This window comes from Glycine soja, chromosome 16 (assembly GCF_004193775.1).
Source record: "Glycine soja cultivar W05 chromosome 16, ASM419377v2, whole genome shotgun sequence".
NCBI lineage: Eukaryota > Viridiplantae > Streptophyta > Magnoliopsida > Fabales > Fabaceae > Glycine > Glycine soja.
In genome coordinates this window covers 35,149,111-35,169,577 of record NC_041017.1, presented here as the reverse complement: position 1 = coordinate 35,169,577, position 20,467 = coordinate 35,149,111, and the positions used below count along the sequence as shown (strand labels likewise).

Below are 20,467 nucleotides of genomic sequence, written 5' to 3'. Positions count from 1 at the left end.
GTATTTCATACAGTGAGGGGTACGTATGGTTGGCCGAGTTTAATTTATTTCCTCCTTATACCAATTTCAGGTTTTGAGGTGTGAAGGGTTCATTGAACTTGTAGATTTCTTTCTCTAAAAGGCGTGGATCTGTGGAAGGTTTGTGTTTTCTGCGACTATTTATTGTCTTCTGTACGTTGTATAGTTTTGAAGATAAAGCGTGTAATTAATGTCTAGATATATATGGATGTATTGATTGTCTTACACATATGGCAAAGAGGAGCATGGCTCATCTTTCTAGGAGGAGATAATGCCCTATGAATTATATTTCAACGTGTTTTTGATAATGTGGAGGACATGCAGCAAGACTTGAGCCATTCGTGTAATTTAATGACTGAAACTTTTTAAGTGTATGGCTCCATTACAAGACAGGTGTGTTCATATATACTACTTTTGATTACATATATTGTATATTATGGGTCTTTCTAACTAATATTTTAATACATTAATTAAGAAATTAAAATTTATATTTATTGTATAAATCATAAAAAAATATAAAAAATAAAAAATAATATAATTTTTCATCTCTCAAGTAAAAATATTTTTATTTTAAGCACTATCTTTAAAGCACATGTTAACATTGGCATATATTATATATATTTGGGATAACTTTCAATGTGACCATGCCTATTGGTATGTGTGTTCATTTTTTATTTTATTTTATAAATGGTAGGTGTGTTCATAAATACTACTACACGATAGTAGATTATATATTGGGATAACTCTTGTTTTAATATTTTCATTTTCCCGTTATAGAAAGCGTACAGCACGTACGGAACAAAACAACAGCATGTGGTGGCCTTTCTGGAGAAAAGGGGGTTCTGCATTTTCATCTTCTTCCACTGCTGATGAAGTTACAGAAGGAATCGATGGCACTGGCCTCACTGCTATTGTTACTGGTTAGTAAGACTTAATTATTCGATTCTCGTTTTGTTATTCGTGTTTCAGGTTGCACACTTAAATATATATGAAGACATTTGGTGTTGATTTACTAGTTATTAAGTGAGCAAGTCATAGATTAATTACCACTTCAGAGATGATTGAATTGTCTAATTGTGTTTGGTTTTACTAGTAATTAGTATTTTTTTCTCATTATAATTAATTATTGTGTAAGAAAAAATATTTATCTAGAAATAATTATCATTTTCATTTTTTAATATAATTTTAATTATATATTTTTCTCTTATATTATTTATAGTATTAGCTGTAAACAATCAAATATAAATAAATTAATGATAAAATAAAATTAATTTTATATAATTATTTTGTTATCTATGTAAAACGGAAGGAGTATGTAGTAAGTTGCATTCACGTACGATGACTTGAAGTCATTTAGAGTACTTTCACCTTTTTTTTTGTTGAGTTTGCCGCAAAATGGTGAAATTCTTCTCTCTATCTTGTAATAAATGTCGTAATTTTTTACACTGACCAATAAGTTAGTAAATATACATAAAAATTCCTTATATATATGTGTGTCAAAATATATTAATTTATAAATTTAATCTTATCATTATGGCTTAATTAAGTTTTTTAATCATGCAATTTATCGTTTTCTTTTTCCTTTTTTGTCTTGTATTTTTTTCTTCTTTCAAAATTGTCCACGTAAGTCCCTAATCCTTTTACAACCTAAATGACATTTTCAATAAACAAAGTAGACCAAGCTAAGTCTTGTGCAGGTCATGCCATAGGCGCCGACAGACCGCCTAATCTATCTTTACCCTTATTTACTATGAAGGATGATAAAAGAAAAATTGCAGGGTGTAAGAAAAGATAAATGTGAATGTTGAGTGAGAAAAAAAAACAAAATAAATGAAGAATATGTGTGTTTATTAACCGATTGGTAAGCAAATCAAATTGTATAACTAATAATTAAACAATAAAATTGAATATCATTAATATAAACTTCGTTTATGCTAAATAATTTATGTAAATTAAGTTCTAAGCAATTAAATAAAATAAATAGATTGATTTCCAAAGTGAAAGTGCAAAAATTTAAAATCTATATAAACTATAAAGTAATGTAATAAAACAGATCAGATTTTCACACAAACAAACAATGAAACACGTAGAGTTCTAAGATTGTAAACAATAATCGATTGGAATAGTTGGAAATTATGGTAATACTAGATTAACATCTTAATAATAAAATATATTTTTTCTATCCAATAAACTCCAATGGCATCTCAATTCACTGTGATCTTCTAACCTTGATCCCTTAAATGATAGAAATTAAATTTCTTAACTTCATTCCTAATCTTTTAACAACTGCAATTAAGTGATTTGATATAAGCAAAAATCATTTGGAGACTAATAAATATTACTCTATTCCCAAAAGAAACACTTATTAGTTACCATTCTTAAACTCAAAATATTTTTCAATAACAAAGAAAACTACAACATAAGTCTATGATTGATCAATCCACAAACTAATATTAAAATTAAAAAAACGAAAATAACATTGAACATTCATTAAATAAGTAGTGAAAATAACTACGTGAGAGTTGTTAAGAGTTGTTAGTACACCAAATTCTTAACTATGAGAAAAACCAGCCTCACATAACATGAGAAGCATGAAAAGTGGAGAATTAGAAGAAAAGGAAGTGGAAGACTGAAGAACAATGAAGAAAGTCAATGGCACAGTGGTTTTTCACTCTCACAAAACCCAAAGTCGATGTACCCTTAATCCTAATGAAAACAAGGTTTAAATAGCTTGAGAAAGATTGCACTATCATTTATGCATAATGGCTTACATGTTTAATCCAACTTTGGAAATGTGCATACAAAAACTTGCTCAAATGACTATGCATTGACCCTGAGGTGCCCGCTTAACCAAAATCTTTTGTAGTGGGAACAATTTGTTCAACGTACTCCAAGCTTCAGATGTCCCCCCAACAGCCTACAGATACCTACCATCAGATGTCCCCCCAACAGCCTACAGATTCCATAAGTGTGTGCAAATATGCTAAGCGAACTACTTCAATCCAAAAATTCTTGTTTTCTTGTTGATGCATCAAACTCTGTAAAAGTACACCACCAAAACTACATTATTCCTAAGTTTTATTCACGATGGGTTAAGAACTAAGAAGAATTATAAATCTTAACAAAAGGCTCAAGCTAAGTATCAATTAAGGGATAATTAAGATGAAGTGCTATGTAAAATTAATGAAAAGTAATGATTCACACACTTATCAGTGTTCACGTCCAGAGTGCTTAAAGTGTGTATTTTTTCTTTTGAGTATTTATGTGTTCAAGAAGGAAAAAATAATATATATTGTGAGTGAGAGAGTCTAGAATGTTTAAAAATATTAAAGAAAGTTTAAAAAATGACTACATTTGAGGCTAATAATGGAATCTGATTGAATTTTTAATTTATAGTAAGACAAAATTGAACAAAATAAATAGTGAAACCAAAAATATAATAAAGCCAAAATAGTTCATAATTCTGTCATTCAAGATGAAACATATATGAGTAGATTTATAATATTGGATCAAAGGAGTTTGGGTTTAGTAGAAATTATTAGTGCCCGCACCTTCTAAACAAACATAAACTCTCTCTATGAAATTTAAATTTTTATACATAGTTCACCTTAATTTGTATATTTTTGTTGCTATTGGATGACACAACAATAGGGGCTACCAGTGGTATTGGTGCTGAGACTACTCGTGTACTTGCCATGCGTGGAGTTCATGTAATTATGGGTGTGAGAAATATGAATGCCGCAAAAGATGTTAAAGGAGCAATACTTAAGGAGATTCCTGCTGCTAAAGTTGATGCTATGGAATTAGATCTTAGTTCAATGGCATCTGTTCGAAAATTTGCATCAGAGTTTATTTCATCTGGTCTTCCATTAAACATTCTCATGTAAGAGCATATTAGAGGTTACATCGTCAAAATTTTCCATACATTTATTAATGTGAATGTGTGTGTGTGTGATACATTGACAGTTACACACTATCTATATACCCACATCTTATTTTTGAATTTTGATCATTCAAGGAAACAATAGAGTAGTAATGTGTTTTGCTTTATTTGTTGCAATTCTAAGAAACAATGCAGGAGTTTTTGGAACCCCTTTCACACTGTCTACAGACGCCATTGAACTACAATTTGCCACAAATCATATGGGTACGTGCACGTTGAGATCTATCTAATCTTCCATTACTTGAAATTCTTTTAACTTTTTAAATTATAAGTATTAGGTATAGTTTGAAAAAATGTTTTAAATTTTTACTTTATTTCTGTTTTTTTTATAAATTTGAACAGAAAACAGTAATTTCTTTTTTTATTTATTGTTTTCTGTTTTCTCTTCTGCATAAATTTAAAAAACAGAAAACAAAGTAAAATGAAAACCTTTTGTCAAACCAAATGGTTATTTAGCTTAGGGAAAAGAAAGAAATATTATTGACAATGAAAGTTTCGTATGATGTTGTTTTTTTCCTTCTAATTTAGATGGTTAAGAAAGGAATAAATAGTGAAAGTTTGTAGCAACATACACATTGATAATTAGAAAGAAATTATAAATTATTGGTATATGAAGTTCTTGTTTTGCCCTTCTATCGTTATGGTTTGTCTCAACTTATATACTAGGGTGATAGTTTATATAGAACATAAAATATAAAAGCACAGGCTGCAAAGATGTGAAACAAATTTGACCTTCTTGTTTTTATTTAACATAATTCAACAGGTCATTTCCTATTAACAAATCTGTTGTTAGATACTATGAAGAAAACAACACAAGAAAGCAAGAAACAAGGAAGAATTGTTAATATCTCTTCAATACTTCATCAGTTAACATTTCGTGGAGGAATCCCTTTTGATAAAATTAATGACCCATCAAGGTAAGAAGTGCCCCAAGTACAAACTACCATAAACTATGCAGGCATTTTATTTTTTCAATTTATGGGAAAGGGATTTATTGAGATAGCAAAAACTATGAAGCCTTATTCTTCTAGGAATTTATCCATTGAAGACTAACTATGATAGAGACTTCATTTTTCTTACTATTAGCAATTCAGCTCTAATATTCGCTTGACCATGGATAAGATAAATATTATCGTTAATATTAACTAGTGAAATTTATTTTTCTTGTCCAGATGTGGCATTACGTGTCACATGACTATGTATGGATTTGTGTTGCCCATCACTAATGTGTCAGATTAAAATCTAAAAAAAACATGCTGATAAATGTGAAGAACCTAGCTAAAATATAGGTTTTGCACTTTTATAAATCCTTGTTGCATTTAGAATCTAGCATGCAAACGTGATTCATGTAGTATCTATGCAAAGGATAAGTGTTTTGTATAATTCATGAAGTTTGTTTCCTTTTGGTGCAGTTACCACAATTGGCTTGCATATGGACAATCAAAGCTTGCTAACATTTTACATGCCAATGAACTTGCCAGACGTCTTAAGGTATGCTAACAATTATTGTACCATATCATGAGTGTTGAGTAAGACAATACTGTAGAAGAAAAAGGTTGTTATTAGTGTTTTCCCCCCTAAACCATAATGCAGCTTAATAGCCGGTTATTGATAGCCATTATGTGTTAGTATTATTATAACTCATTAATTCATCTAAAGTTTTTGGCTAATTACTTAAAAAGTAGATAAATTTTTACGATAATATTTGAATTTGATCCTTAGTAAAGATAATTTTTTATTAGACTTTGTTTATCTTTTATTCAAAATCTGAATTATGTAAAATCTCTTTTTCCTGATAAATCAGTGTTTTTTAAGATTAAAAATTAAAAAATTTCTTTTATATTATATGTTATTTCCATTGTGGCTTAATGTATCCAGACTATGTTATGACCTGTTTCTAAGTTTTTTTAATGCCTGTTTTAACATTGTTACTTTGAGTTTATTTGGATAAATTTCTTCATAAATATTTTTAAAAGAAGAAAATAATATATAAAAATAAAATAATTTTTGTTCATAAACTAAAATTTACTTATACATAAACTAATTGATAAAAATCTCTCATATTAGTTATTATAAAATGATTTTTTTAACCTATGCACAAGTTATTTTTAGTTTATGGAAAAAAATTATTTAATTTTTCTTATTTTTTTCTTAGAATTGTTTATTGAAAAGTTTATCCAAACAATCTCTTTTAAAAGTGAATTGGACCATTTTGACCCTTAATTAACCTTGGTATGACACCATACAGAAAAAGTCAAAGATTTGTGAAACCCCTGAAAATCTGGGTTGATCTGATATGAGTGGATTAAACTACGTACTGCAAAACCACATTGACCTCGTTCAATTTGATCTTACATCCTTTAATTCATAAGCTCACACATCTAATGTCTATTATTTATGAGTTTCAAAATAATGTAGGTTATGTAATGGTACTATATATGTGTTCAATATAATATCTTAGTAATGTTTGATCATTTTATTGCTTTAAAACAGTGAAGGGATTACTGTGAACCGGTACCCTTTCTGGTTTGATGTTCAGTCTAGTTTTCGAAATATTGGTTTGCTAGTCTTTGTATTTTACAAAGATCACTATCATTCATATTGCACTATGTTTGTTTTAATGTCTCACTCACTACATATTCATTGGAATTACATTATTTTATCACGATTCACTAGCTAGCTAGCCAAATATTTATGGATTTACTTATAGTTAATTACTTGTTCTTTAATAGCGTTTCTCGCCAATTATATAGGATATGTTGCTTCATTATCTAATATATATCTACAAGTTGAAACTATATATATCTTTAATTTTGAGAAGGTAACTGTTAACAAGTCTCGGGGAAAAAAGTCTTTGACTGTTAGTTGCTAAATTTTCTAACTCCTAGATTTTAGTTGGTTTTGTAGCTAGCCAATCAGATTTCTGAGAATGCTTAGCAATCACAATCAGAAGACAATTTTGTTTAGTCTGAGGAGAGTCTTTTCTCCTTTTGTTTTGGTGCTTTTTTTTCTCTCTTGTAATTTGTCAGTAAAAATGGTTGCCTCATTAGTTGTTTGTGATAATATGTTATAGTTAAATTATTTGTTTGTTTTGCATCTTGATCAGCAAGATGGGGTAGATATTACGGCTAATTCTCTTCATCCGGGAGCTATTGTCACCAATATTTTTCGTCACACTAGTGTACTGGCTGGTAATTTCTCTACCACATTTCTCTATTCGTGTGAATTTATGGTCTGTTTAGGAATTTTGTAAATGATTGGATTTTGGATACTGAATAAAGCATTCTTTGTTGATTTTCCTTGAATTCAATCTCTTGGAAAAGTTTCAGTTGATTTTTCACAATGAAATAAGCCCAATTCCATCCTCTGCTTAGTTTTAGCCTTTTAGGTGTTCAAATCTTATATTTTGTGCATGGATATATAGTGTTTTAAAAGAAAACAATAGTTATGTTAAATAGATTGGGACTTTTGAATATTAAATTCAGACTTTGTAATCCTTCAAGCATGTACGTTCTTAATCCTTAAAGTATCTTTGCAAAAACAATTTCACATGAGGCAACCTTAATTTGTAATTGAAAGTTCTTTATTGCAATATCAACTCTTGGCTTTGGATATGTGTTTTCACCATGTACTCCTTCTGGCGTATATTTTATGTCTCTTTAGATCTTAATAAAGGTATTTTTGTCAAAATGATCATTTTGTCACCGTACCTTATGTCATTAATATTTTTCTTAAGATGCGTATATTACCTTAATTAAGACAAATAGAGCTATGCCATTTTTTTATGAAAGTAACATATATACAAAAATATGAAAAACTCTTTTTCACACAAAAAATGATAGTTTTTTTTTTATTATTATTATTATTAAAGTAGTTTCCATGCAGATTAATGATAGTTTCTGATTAAGGGGATCGTTTCTGTTTGATTTATGCAGGTATAATTAATACGCTGGGTAGATTTGTGTTTAAAAATGTCCAACAGGTAAGTTAAACAAATATGATATTTGAAGCCAAATAACACGAGTACTCGTAAACTATTTAAGTTAGATTATTCATTAAATTAAATGTTTGGTAACTAGAACAAATATGATATTTGAACAGAGATATCAAGACAAATGACATGAGTTATTCGTAAACAATTTAAGTTTGATTATTCATTAAATACATGCTTGTCCAAGATTGTTCGTTTAGTTGGACAAACAAACTTAAACTTATAGTTCAACTCATATCATTGACAAAATAGCAATTAATATTGTTTTGGACTTTTAAAATGGCAAATACATGTAATTTTTCTTCTTCTAAAAAACCAATAATGTTAATGCATTTTTTGCTTTATTTATTTAAAAAACGCATAATTTTTTTAAACATCTTTTAATTAAAAAAGCACTTTCCTGAAAATAGTTTAAAAGTTTTTGAAATAATTTCCCTTCATATGTTATTGACTTGATCTTTCCATATTTGCTTTCTTCCCCATCCTCACTGTAGGGAGCTGCAACAACATGCTATGTAGCATTGCATCCACAAGTGAGGGAAATCAGTGGCAAATATTTTTCAGATTGTAATATTGCCCCAACAATCTCAAAGGGAAGGGACATTGATTTGGCCAAGAAGCTTTGGGATTTTAGCTTGAATTTGATTGAGTAAAATACCCAAGTAGTATGTTGAATAGGTTGGACCTTTCAAATAATTAATGAATTCAAAATGTTGAAGAGTGGCCAGTTAAGGGTCTGCTTGGATGTAAGTTTCTCTAAAAGTCCTTCTAGAAGAAGAAAATAAAAAGAAAAAAAATGAAATGAGTTTCTTCATTAGTTAAAATGAGTTTTTCATTAATTAATTTATAGATATCATTTCATCTTTTTGAGAAATTATATTGATGAGTTTTTAAAAATTAACTCAAGAAGAACTTATTTTTGCTGATTGGAAAAACTTATCTCATCTTTTTTCTTCTTATTTTTTTTTTCTAAAAATGCTTCTAAAGAAATTTAGCCAAAGAGACCTTAAATCTTTTAAGCATTCTATCGAAACAATTTTCCTTGTTCACCTGGAAGGCATCCTTTGTAATTTACTTAACTTTATTGAACGTTGAGGTGTCGAAAATAGTATTTTTATTTTTAATCTAATTTTTCGATCTCTTCTTTTCTATCCAAAAACAATCTCATAATTATTTTTTTTCAATTTCTGTTCTTTTTGTCTCAAACCAAGCAAGTCAAAATTAAATCCTATTTCTAATCTATTTTCATTATCCTAGTACACAATTGTTAAAGAAGGAAAGTCTTCTATTTTTTTTTTTTTTTGCATTTTATATTTTCTTTTCCTATCATTTTCGTTTATGATATATGGAAGAAAGTAAAAGGAAAAAAAAGAAAAAGAAAAAAAGTAAAAAGTGAGATGATTTTAATTATTAGCTGTTTTTAAAAATAAAATAAAAATTTATTATTTTTTTACTTATTTTTAGTTGTATCGAAAGTAAAAGAAAGTATGCAAATAATATAAATATCTTTAATAAAAATTATGTTAAGATAATGATTTTTTTCTATATTATCGTTTTATGGTACATATAATGATACTATATTTTTTTATTGTATGAAAGTTATTTTTCCTCTCTTTCTACTATGTTTTCACTTCTACCACTGCCGATAGAACTGGCCTCACTCTGCTATTGTTACAGGTTGCTCACTTCTTCTCCCTTTGTTTTTTCTTCTTATTCTCTTTGACTTTCTCTTTTGACAAGTCAATGTCAGGTTTATTGCATACATAAATACATTGAGTAATGGTTTAGGTACGTAGATAAGGATGTCATAATGAATCAGGGGGACATAAACATAAATGGAAAATACATACTTACCAGTTTCTAGTGTCTAAAAGGCATCACAACCTTAGAAATTACTATTGTACTATTGTATAACTGTCGTTATTCAAAGCCAATTACTAATTTCTGATGAACTCAACACCTACCTAGCATATTTAATGAATTCAGGCTAAATTATTAATTTAGTCTCTCTCTTTATTAGTTCAATTTCATATCCTTCTATTATTAAACAATTGAGTAAAAAACATTAAATTGCCTTAAACTTTTCTTCTTTTACAAATAAATACCCTAAACTTTAATTTTGTTTCAATTAATCCTTAAACTTTACTTCTTTTATAAATAAACACCATAAATTTTAAATTTATTATGATTAATATTTAAACTTTAACCTTTTGTAAATAGTCACCTTGAACTTGAACTTTAATTGATCTTTAAAACTTATCTTTTTACTAATATTTTTTATTTCAAGTTTTTTTATCTTAAATGTTAATCATTCATTTTTTTTGGTACAACTCATATTTCCATATTTAAATATAATGAAGAATATCGATTTATAATATATATTTAAAAAGGGGAAATAATAACATTAATAAAAAATGTTTTTATCTAATTTTTTAATTCTAAATTTATTAGGTTTTAATGTTTGAAAAAGTGATTTATAAAAAAAAACAGATGAGATTAAATAAATAAAAACTTTAGATTTTTTTGTCAGTAATTTAACTCCAATTCATTATAAGATATTGTTTACGAAAGGAGTCAATTTTAACAATTAATTGAGATGAAACTGAAATTAGGTCTCTATGTGCCAAAAAGATAAAATTTAAGGATTGATTGAAATGAAATTAAAATTTATAGTGTCTATTTACAAAAGAGATAAAATATAGAGATCAATCGAGACAAAATTAAAATTTAAGATGCTAAATATTCTTTTCTAAAAAATTTATTTTGATAATTTGTTTTTCAAAATTGGTGCAATATTGTCCTTTTCATCCATTTGCAAGTAATGCTATTAACTTCTTGTACATGTAACACAATAAAAATTAATACGCAGTCGTCAGATAAGACATTTCAAATAGAAATTTTAACAATGTTGACAAAGAGCAACATTGCATTAGTTTTGAAAATTAAGAGATGAAATTAAAATTTTTAATAATAGAAACATTAAACTAAATTAATTAAATAAATAGAGTGACCAAATTAATAATTTTGCCATAAATTTTGTTATGTGATCCCAATAAGATTTTTAAATTTATATAACCATTTTATTTTCTAAAAAAGAAAGAAAGAAAATATGTGTCGTTAATTATTTTATTTTCATATTCTACTCTTTCTGTTGCGTAATAAGTATTTCCTTCGTTTCTTTTTAACCGTCGCATTTTTTAAAAAACTTTATTCCTTTTTAGCTGTCATTTTCAGATTTTAGGGTAATATTAACTCTTTTTTTCAATTATACCCAAGTAACCTTTAATTAATTTATATATTTTTCATAAAATTAGATAATAAATAATTGAAAAATTCAAGGGTATATTTATTACCTATTGACCAAAAGAATGTGAATTGTTACATTGAGAGAAGTTCTAATACCTTGTATCTGTTCATAAAATATTTTGTTCCAATAAGAGAACTTGCTAGTACAAACTTTAAATGTGGGAGAAGAAATTTATGACAGTTAATTTGGATAATTTTGTGAAAACAAATCATTTGAAAGGGATAAAATAGGAAATTTGAACAAAATCTCTTAAAATAAAATAAAAATCAATAACATTCTTGATTATCTTAATTTTAGCTAAAACAATACATACTTAAAAAGAAATGGAAGAGTATCATATAAGAAATAAAAGTAGTAAGTCATAAAATAAATATTATTTAATTTTTTAATATAATGTTAATTACCTTCTTTAATTTATAATCCTAACTTATTACCTGACATTGACTTGTCAAAGGGAAAGTCAGCTCAATGATTATACTTAATGGCTAAATTTTTAGATATTTTTTCTCTACTAACAATTTTAATTCTTATTATCAAGGAATCACATCGATAATGTAACAATCTTATACGTTATCAGATTTATCATATTATCAAAGAATTTGATGATTTCAATTATATGTAATTTTTTAATAAACTGTTTTAAAATTTTCATTTATTCATATCAATTAATGATGCATGTCATTCTAGTTGATGAATGACTAAAAACATAATTTATAAAAAAAATATAATTATCCTATATTAAACTCTTTCATAATGTAAGAAATTACTAAATTATCTATGTGACGGATCATTATATTATTACTTAATTTGACAACAAGAACTAAGATGAATCATAAAAGGACCAAAAATGCTAAAAAAAACTATTTAGAGACAAGAGAAATTTGAAGAAAAAAAACATTTAAGGAACAAAATCATAATTAATCTTTTTTTAATACCATAAGAGTTTTTTTAATAATTAAATAGAGGAATTAACTCTTTTTAAATTACAAAGAATATTGCATACTATCAAGAACTCTTCCAATATTAATAACTCATCTAACAAATTAGTTAAAAAGTCGTCGTCGTCATCAATAGGCGGCTATATATAATATACTTCTACATTACATACACTGTGCATGCACTCTTATTTAATCACGTCATATACAGCAGTAAATTAAAACTAATAAATTTTATAATAACTCTCTTCAAAACCATATAATAATAATAATTTTTGTTTAGTTAAGGTGTAAAATTTTATACCTTAATTAACATGATTATCAGTATGACCAATGATTATCCTCAAAGTTATATATATAGTGAGAGAGAGAGAGAGCAATAGTGAAGAGAAGAGGCTATTTGCGTTTTCCACTTTGTTTTGTCGTCGTTTTCATTCAGAGACGGATCAAAACGGCATGTGGTGGCCGTGCGGGAGAAATGGGGGTTCTTCCTTTTCATCTTCTTCCACTGCCGAACAAGTTACTGAAGGAATCGATGGCACTGGCCTCACCGCTATTGTTACAGGTCACTTTTTATTTTCCAAAATATAACTGAAATTATTGTTTTTTCTTCTTTTTGACAAATTCTTTATTTTTTATCCTCTTCACGTAATATTTATTATATATTTATTCAGCTTTGGTGACTTTGATAGTGATACCAACAATTTAGTGATTATGAAACTGGTGATGATAATAGTAATTGTAGTACTTGACCATGGTTGCAACTGAAACATAGTGGTGATGATGCCTGCAAGTGCAGCCTTACGTACGATTGTTATGGTGCTGGTAGAAACATGGTCACAGTGGTGTTTTCTGTTCTAAAAATTACTTTTTGGTTTAAAAGTTAATTTTTTTAAGATAAAGGATCATTATGATTCTTGAATGTGTAAATAAGTAATAATTTAATATTTAAAAAAATGAAAATTTTAATTTAACCATTAAATCTGTTAAAAAATGCTATAATTAATAAGTTTTTGAAATGATTTTATCATTAAACTGTCATGTTTATTGATCAATTATTATTAAGTTATATTTTTTTAATCTAATTTAAAATTAAATTGTAAAATTCAAGACTAATTTGTTATTAAAATTGACATAGTAGGTAATTCTTACTGTTTTTTAAATTCAAGAATTAAATAATTTTTTTTGTTTTTTAGGGATTAAATTATCATCAAATTTATATATTCAGAGACTAAAATGATAATTTATTATCTTTTTATAAACTTAAACTTACTTTTCAATCAACTTCTTTTTTTTTTATAAAAAAATCTAGATAAAATAATTTGAAATAGAGGTAAATAATGTAACTCTTATAGATATCGGAGGATTTTGTTTTAAAATTTATATTCGAAGACATAATATTAAAACTCGAAACCTGAACATACTCGTATTTTTTCAAGGGAAGCTTAATATTTAACACCTATTTATAGTTGTATGATACCACATAAGTTTGATGAGGTTGGTTTATGTTTAAAACTTTTTCCCCCATAGGTGTTATCTTCTTTCGATATGAAATGTTATGGGTTATTACTATTAAGAATTGGATGACAAAGTTAATTAGGTTGCAGAAGTAAATTATACGAAACTTACTCTTTATTTGTTTGCGTAGAAACAAGGATAAAAAGAAGAGAAATAGAATAGAATATGAAATTTCACCTTTTATTTGATAGAATAAATATGAAAGTGAGTAGTTAATTTTATTAGATCTACTAAAAATACTTTTTTCCCAAATGACATGAAATGGTCTCTCTTTTTCCTTTCTTTAATTTCATACAAACTTATAACACTTCAACACTTCTAAACAAACTGGAAATTCTATATGAAATCTACAATTTTTTATATGTAAGTACCTTCACCTTAATTGTGTATTTTTGGTTGCTGTTGGACAATGTAACAACAGGGGCATCCAGTGGTATTGGTGCTGAGACTACCCGTGTTCTTGCCATGCGTGGTGTTCATGTAATTATGGGTGTGAGAAATGTGGTAGCTGCAAAAGTTGTTATGGAAGCAATACTTAAAGAGATTCCCAACGCTAAAGTTGATGCTATGGAGTTAGACCTTAGTTCAATGATATCTGTTAGAAAATTTGCATTAGAGTTCATTTCATCTGGTCTTCCATTAAACATTCTCATGTAAGAGTATAATAACTATGTAGTAAAAAAAATTCATATATAGGAAACATATATATCAAGTGAGAATTCTTTCTATTTTGAAAAATGAGAACTATACATGTATTTGTGTTTAATACATTTGACAAATGCGCTCTCTACACATACATCTTAATTCAGATCATTCAAGGAAACAATGGAGTGCTAATGTTTTCTGGTTTATTTAATTTGTTGCAATTTAAGAAACAATGCAGGAATATTTGGAACCCCTTTCAAGCTTTCTGAGGACAATATTGAACTGCAATTTGCCACAAATCACATGGGTATGTAGTGTCTATCAAATGTTCCATAGCATGAATTTTTTTGAGCTCTCAAGAATATTAGGTTTAGGGGGAAATCAAACATATAACAATGAAGTTTCCAGAGTGTAGGAAATCTAATGTGAAACCTCTCTCTCTCTCTCTCTCTCCAGGGAAGAAATTAAGTATCATTCATACATGAGATCTTTGTGTAGTCCTTCAACACTTATGATCTGCCTCAGCACATATAATTGAGAAATAGTTTACATAAAACATCAAATAACGCTTCTAATGTGTATTTAAAATCATAGGCTAAGAAGATGAGGAAATGATCTTTTTCGTTTTGCTTATATATAACATAATTCCACAGGTCATTTTCTTTTAATAAATCTGTTGTTGGATACTATAAAGAGAACAACGCATGAAAGTAAGAAAGAAGGAAGAATTGTTAATATCTCCTCTAGTGGTCATCAATGGCTCAACTATCGTGGAGGAATCCTTTTTGATAAAATTAACGATGAATCCAGGTAATTAAGAAGTGACCCAAATACAAATTAAGATACATTATGCTGCCAGTTTCTTTCTATTTTATGGAAGTGGGATTTATCCAGAGACTGCAAAATCTACCAAGGCTTATTCTTCTAGGAATTTGTCAATGAAAGAACAATTATTATAGAGACTTTAATTTTATTAGCATTGGTAATTCAGCTATAACATTTGCTTAACTATAGAGAAGATGAATATTATTATCAATCATTCCTTTTTTATATTGATTTTTTTCGTTGCCCATATGTGTGGCATTTAGGTGTCACATTACTATGTAAGGATTGCTGTTACCTAGGCCTATCACTTGTCAGATTAAAGTCTAATACACAAAACCTGCTGATAAAATTTGATGCACCTGGATAAAGTATACAATTTTACTCGCACAAACCATGTTGCACTTAAAGTTAAGCATACAAGCATGATTCCTGTGTAGTGTTACAAAGCATAAGTGTTTTGTATAGTTCGATCACTATTTTTGCTTCCTTGTGCATAGTTATCAGAAATTCTGCGCGTATGGACAATCAAAGCTTGCTAACATTTTACATGCGAATGAACTAGCAAGACGTCTTAAGGTATGCTAACATTTTATTGTTTTGTATCCTAACTACTTAGTCCTGAGTTAGATGTTACTCTGGTGAAAGAGTAAATTCATAGTTTTTTTACTATTATGTGGCATGTAGTTGGTTAATTATTGATAGCTACTATTGATTAAAAACCAATTATTAGGAATTAATATTATTCATCCAGGATTCTTTTTTAATAATTTTCTCCAGTGCACTCCTTGTTTTCATTCTATCCCTTTTCATAAGGATATAATTCATGCGATCTATTCTTCCCAAGGGTATCTATATGTTCTCTACACAAATCCAAACTTGCTTAACTGATTTTTTGCCATTTTCTTTTTAATAGGTGTCATACCAATATTTTTTATACAATCATTCCATATCTTGTCCTTTCTGATGTGATAATAGATCCATCTTGCTATGATTTGATACTTTATTTTATTGTTTGGAAAACAATCTTGTTTTTGAACGGTATTTGTCTTCTGCATACTGTAACTACACACTCTTGTTATATAGTCCCTTTTATATTGTTATATAGTTGTTTAAGATATGTCGCTTCATTATCTGAATTGTCATTACCAGTACCAAATTTCTCCCTTCTCAGTTGGGTTTAGAGCCTACCTTTAAGGTTTCTGGAAATACTTAAACTTTGTATCCCTTCTAGCAACTAGTCTTGTAACTCTTATCAACCACAATCATAAGACATTCTTTTTTCCTCTCTTTGTTTTGGTGACTTTCCTTTTCTTATGTTTGTGAGTAAAAAACACCCTCTGGTTTGCCACATCAGTTGTCTCTAATATATGGAATATTACTTGTTTGATGTTGCATGGTGATCATCAGGAAGAAGGGGTAAATATTACTGCTAATTCTCTTCATCCAGGAGCCATTGCCACCAATATTCATCGTTACAACAGAATATTGACTGGTAACTACAACATTGCACTATTTGGTGTAAATATATGGTCTTTCTAGGAATTATGTAAATCATAAGATTTTGGACACTTTCTATATAATCAATGCTTATGTTAAATTAAATAGATTGGTTGTTCTGAATATTGAATTCAGACTTATTGCGCAGGATTAACTCTTTAAGCATCCTTGCAAAACAATTTCACATGTTCACCTGGTGGCAACTTTTGCAATTTATAGCTTAGTTGCTACATCAACTCATGTTGTCTTTAGCTTCTTTTTTTTTCTTTTTATGCAAGTAATTTAGTTTGATGGGATATTTTTCTGTATGGTTTATGCAGGAATTCCAGGTGTAGTTAAGAGGTTGTTGAATCTTGTAATTAAAAATGTCCAGCAGGTAAGTTAAACCAATTTGAGCATCAAAATCCAAATATCCACGTCAGGGGTTTTGTTACTTAATTAATCTAAAAGGAAATTTCAAAAAAAATATAATGTGAGTGTAAAGATATTTTTAATTATATTGTCAATTAATTAACATCATTGGGGAAATACTAATTTTTTCTATAAGTTTTGCATTTTTCTTTTAAAATAATTTAATAATTATTTTAATTTTTATATATATCTTTTAATAAAATTTATCCTTTCCAAAAAAAAAAAAACAAGCATGCTCTTTACAAGTGATTCTTTTTTATCTTCAACTTCACTTCAGGGAGCGGCAACGACATGTTATGTAGCATTGCACCCAGAAGTGAGAGGAATTAGTGGTGAGTATTTTGCAGATAATAAAATTGCCAAAGCAAACTCACTAGGAAGGGACATTGATTTGGCTAAGAAACTATGGGATTTCAGCATGAATCTGATCAAAGTAGAATACTTGGTGCCAATTGTCGATGCTGATGGCATACTTAGAGAATGAGAAACATCAATGATATTATGACAGTTAAAATTGCATTATTTTACTACTTTTAGTTAAATAATTCCTATCTTTCTAGGATTTCAAGTTTACAATGTGGTGTTCCGGCATTTATATGTTATGTGTACATGTACTTACATGAAACACTATTTTTATTTTTTAAAGGCAGTGAAAGACTTATTTTAGTTTGGAAAAAGTTTAATTGACACCCTAATACTTTATGCAACACCTAGAAACATGACAAAATAAGTAAGATAGGATTTATAATTTGATAGGAAGAGATAAAGAGAAATGAAATATATTGGTAGGATGTTTAAAATAATAGGATATTTGTGTATTATTACCTTATTAGTTTAGTTTTTTGAAGTTAAAGTGAATCGCTGTTAAATATATTTTTTTATTCTTAATAAATATATGAATTTATGTTTACTCTTTGATGAATTTCTTTTTAGATTGAGTATTTAATAAAACAAGAATTTTGTTTTTTTTTATCTTTGACACTTTTTTAATCCCTGATTATTTAGTGAATTTTATGCTTATTTCCTGAAAAAAAAATCATCAAGACTAAAAAAATGTTCAAATTTACCCCTGCATCTTATAAGTACTATCTTGTATATATAAAAAAGAAAGATTTATTCAATACATGAATCCTTGTATCCATTTCCTTTAAATAATTTAATTAATATATTTATATTTTATTTTAGTTCATTCTATTTCCAATAGAATCTTAAAGCAGTTATATTATATAACAATAATATAAATTGAAATATTCAATTTTTTTTATTTTATATAATATGTTTAAGAACCGTGTTGATTGATATGATAATTTTTTGTTGATCGAAGTAAAAATGTAAAAAATATTTGATTACATGTATATTTTAAAATATAATATTATGATTTTATATATGGACAATTATGATTTTATATATGGACAATTCCTCAACATCTTGCTTATTCGTAATAAACTTCTATTTTTGCAATGGTAGAAAAATATAATTTTTTTTTAAAAGAGATATTATTTTACCAATCTAAGTCACACATATCTAACATATTAATACCTAATGACTTTTTACAAAATGGCCACAAAGGATATAACTTATACAAAATTTTCTATTTTCTAATTTGATATCATCTATTGGTTTGTCAAACTATTTATTCAATTACAAACATTTCTAAACCCCTCTAATAGAGGGACAAATAGTCCATTTTAAAAAAACTTATTATCAATCTCTTTCATATATAAATATCCCTAATTTAGAAGGGAAAAACTTACATCAATATCTCAATTTCAATTCAAACATGAGTTTGATTCACACTACATGTTTCACTTGAACACAACTAATAATTTTTTTTTTAATATTTTTTAATTTACACAAATAAAATTTAAATCAATTTACACATATATATTTTACTATTATGAAAGATACATGTGCACCAAAGAGGTGGTCAAAACAGACTGAACTATAATATAACTAAACCAAAATAAACTAATAAAAATTGAACCATTTAAATAAAAATTGAACCGAACCATCTTTTAAGTTCAGTTTTAAAAAATTGAACTGCTAAAAAAAGCAATTCAGTGCACTCCCAACTCCCTAACCTATACTCATCAGTGTTGGAAAAATAAATCCCGCTCCACTCCAACATACAATATTCCCCTGTACCCTCCCATTACATGAAGAAAAGCAAGAATCCCATGATAGCACCAGCAACAGAGAGAAAGGGGAAGACACTTCGTTAATACCAGAAGCACGTGAGGAAAGGCCACCAAGGAACATCACGCACTCCAAATACTTAGAGAATTACGTGTAAAGCTGCATGCATGGCTATTAGTTAGTTACAAGCTGTTAGTTAATTGCAATGGCATTTAAACTGTTAGAAGGTACTGCAAAAAGTTAATTACGGGTTGTAGCAGTGTAAACCCAATTGTATATAAAGATATCGCATGCATGAATAAAAAGCAGAGAACAAAATTCAAGTAAAAAGTTAGTTTAGTCTAGGAGGGACCTTGACCTCAAACCAAGGCATTATCTTCTTCCTCTGGCTCCTAACATCCCACCAATCAGGCTAGGAGAATGAAATCGTGCCAAACATTTGTTTCTTCATATTTTTAGTATATATTAGCCACATGTAAATCAACCTAAATATGACAATTAGTTGGCTAAATAAGATGCAACACTTAAAAGCAAATATTGTCTCGTGTGGCCTCCATAAGCAATTTTCAAATATGTTGATCTTAAATTTAAAAATGCTCAAACTTATCTTTAATATTTTGTTCATAGCAATTTGAAAATTCACAATCATATAAAAAAAAGCATTACTTATTTATTCAAACACAAATCAATGTAAAAATGAGAAGCCAACTAAAATAATGTTGTATTTTTTAATTAAAAGCAAAAGAAAAAGTATTTTCTATATAAAAAAACCATTGAAAATAAGTTGGTACAGTTAAAAACAGTTCATAATAGTTCAATTTAAACCGGTTCATTCCAGTTTAATACATTTTTAAAACAGTTCGATTCAGTTTATGTAAACTACTTGACTGTTCAGTTTGGTTCACGCGAATTGCATTTGTAGTTCAACATAGTTCGATTCAATTTGATTCGAATTGAATAACCCTAGTGTGCCATTTTAATGATTGTCCAATAAAATAATTTAAATCAACATTAATTATTCTGTATTATTATTTAAAAAAAATTAAATTCATCACAAGTGTGTATAAAATATATTTAAATATTTATTGATATATATATATATATATATATATATATATATATATATATATATATATATATATATTAACGTACATTTATTAAAATTTAAACTAAATAAAATATATTAAAAATTCAAATAATATAAAAATTACTCCTATAAATTATAAAATATGAATAGAAAA

At 27.6% G+C, this 20,467-nt stretch overlaps 2 protein-coding genes across 2 annotated transcripts; both read left to right on the top strand.

Annotated features, from left to right (window-relative positions):
* The first annotated feature begins 769 nt into the window (after positions 1-769).
* Positions 770-8,734, top strand: LOC114389659 (short-chain dehydrogenase TIC 32, chloroplastic-like). Its single transcript, XM_028350385.1, has 8 exons — positions 770-938; positions 3,670-3,901; positions 4,086-4,165; positions 4,725-4,878; positions 5,374-5,452; positions 7,068-7,152; positions 7,897-7,943; positions 8,447-8,734. Exons 1-8 carry the CDS (start codon positions 830-832, stop codon positions 8,603-8,605), a joined length of 945 nt encoding a protein of 314 aa, XP_028206186.1. The 5' UTR covers positions 770-829; the 3' UTR covers positions 8,606-8,734.
* Positions 8,735-12,461: 3,727 nt separating this feature from the next.
* On the top strand, positions 12,462-17,773 carry LOC114389658 (short-chain dehydrogenase TIC 32, chloroplastic-like). Its single transcript, XM_028350384.1, has 8 exons — positions 12,462-12,759; positions 14,134-14,365; positions 14,585-14,664; positions 15,011-15,167; positions 15,680-15,758; positions 16,590-16,674; positions 17,000-17,055; positions 17,368-17,773. Exons 1-8 carry the CDS (start codon positions 12,528-12,530, stop codon positions 17,572-17,574), a joined length of 1,128 nt encoding a protein of 375 aa, XP_028206185.1. The 5' UTR covers positions 12,462-12,527; the 3' UTR covers positions 17,575-17,773.
* Positions 17,774-20,467: the final 2,694 nt, after the last annotated feature.

What these genes read in the sequence shown, in the direction of transcription:
- LOC114389659 (XM_028350385.1), top strand. Translation starts at nt 830, where the DNA reads ATGTGGTGGCCTTTCTGGAGAAAAGGGGGTTCTGCATTTTCATCTTCT. An exon ending in CTTCCATTAAACATTCTCAT is followed by an intron (nt 3,902 to 4,085) that starts GTAAGAGCATAT and finishes TGCAATTCTAAG; the next exon opens with AAACAATGCAGGAGTTTTTG. An exon ending in AAAATTAATGACCCATCAAG is followed by an intron (nt 4,879 to 5,373) that starts GTAAGAAGTGCC and finishes CTTTTGGTGCAG; the next exon opens with TTACCACAATTGGCTTGCAT.
- LOC114389658 (XM_028350384.1), top strand. Translation starts at nt 12,528, where the DNA reads ATGATTATCCTCAAAGTTATATATATAGTGAGAGAGAGAGAGAGCAAT. An exon ending in ATTTGCCACAAATCACATGG is followed by an intron (nt 14,665 to 15,010) that starts GTATGTAGTGTC and finishes ATAATTCCACAG; the next exon opens with GTCATTTTCTTTTAATAAAT. An exon ending in TAATTAAAAATGTCCAGCAG is followed by an intron (nt 17,056 to 17,367) that starts GTAAGTTAAACC and finishes ACTTCACTTCAG; the next exon opens with GGAGCGGCAACGACATGTTA.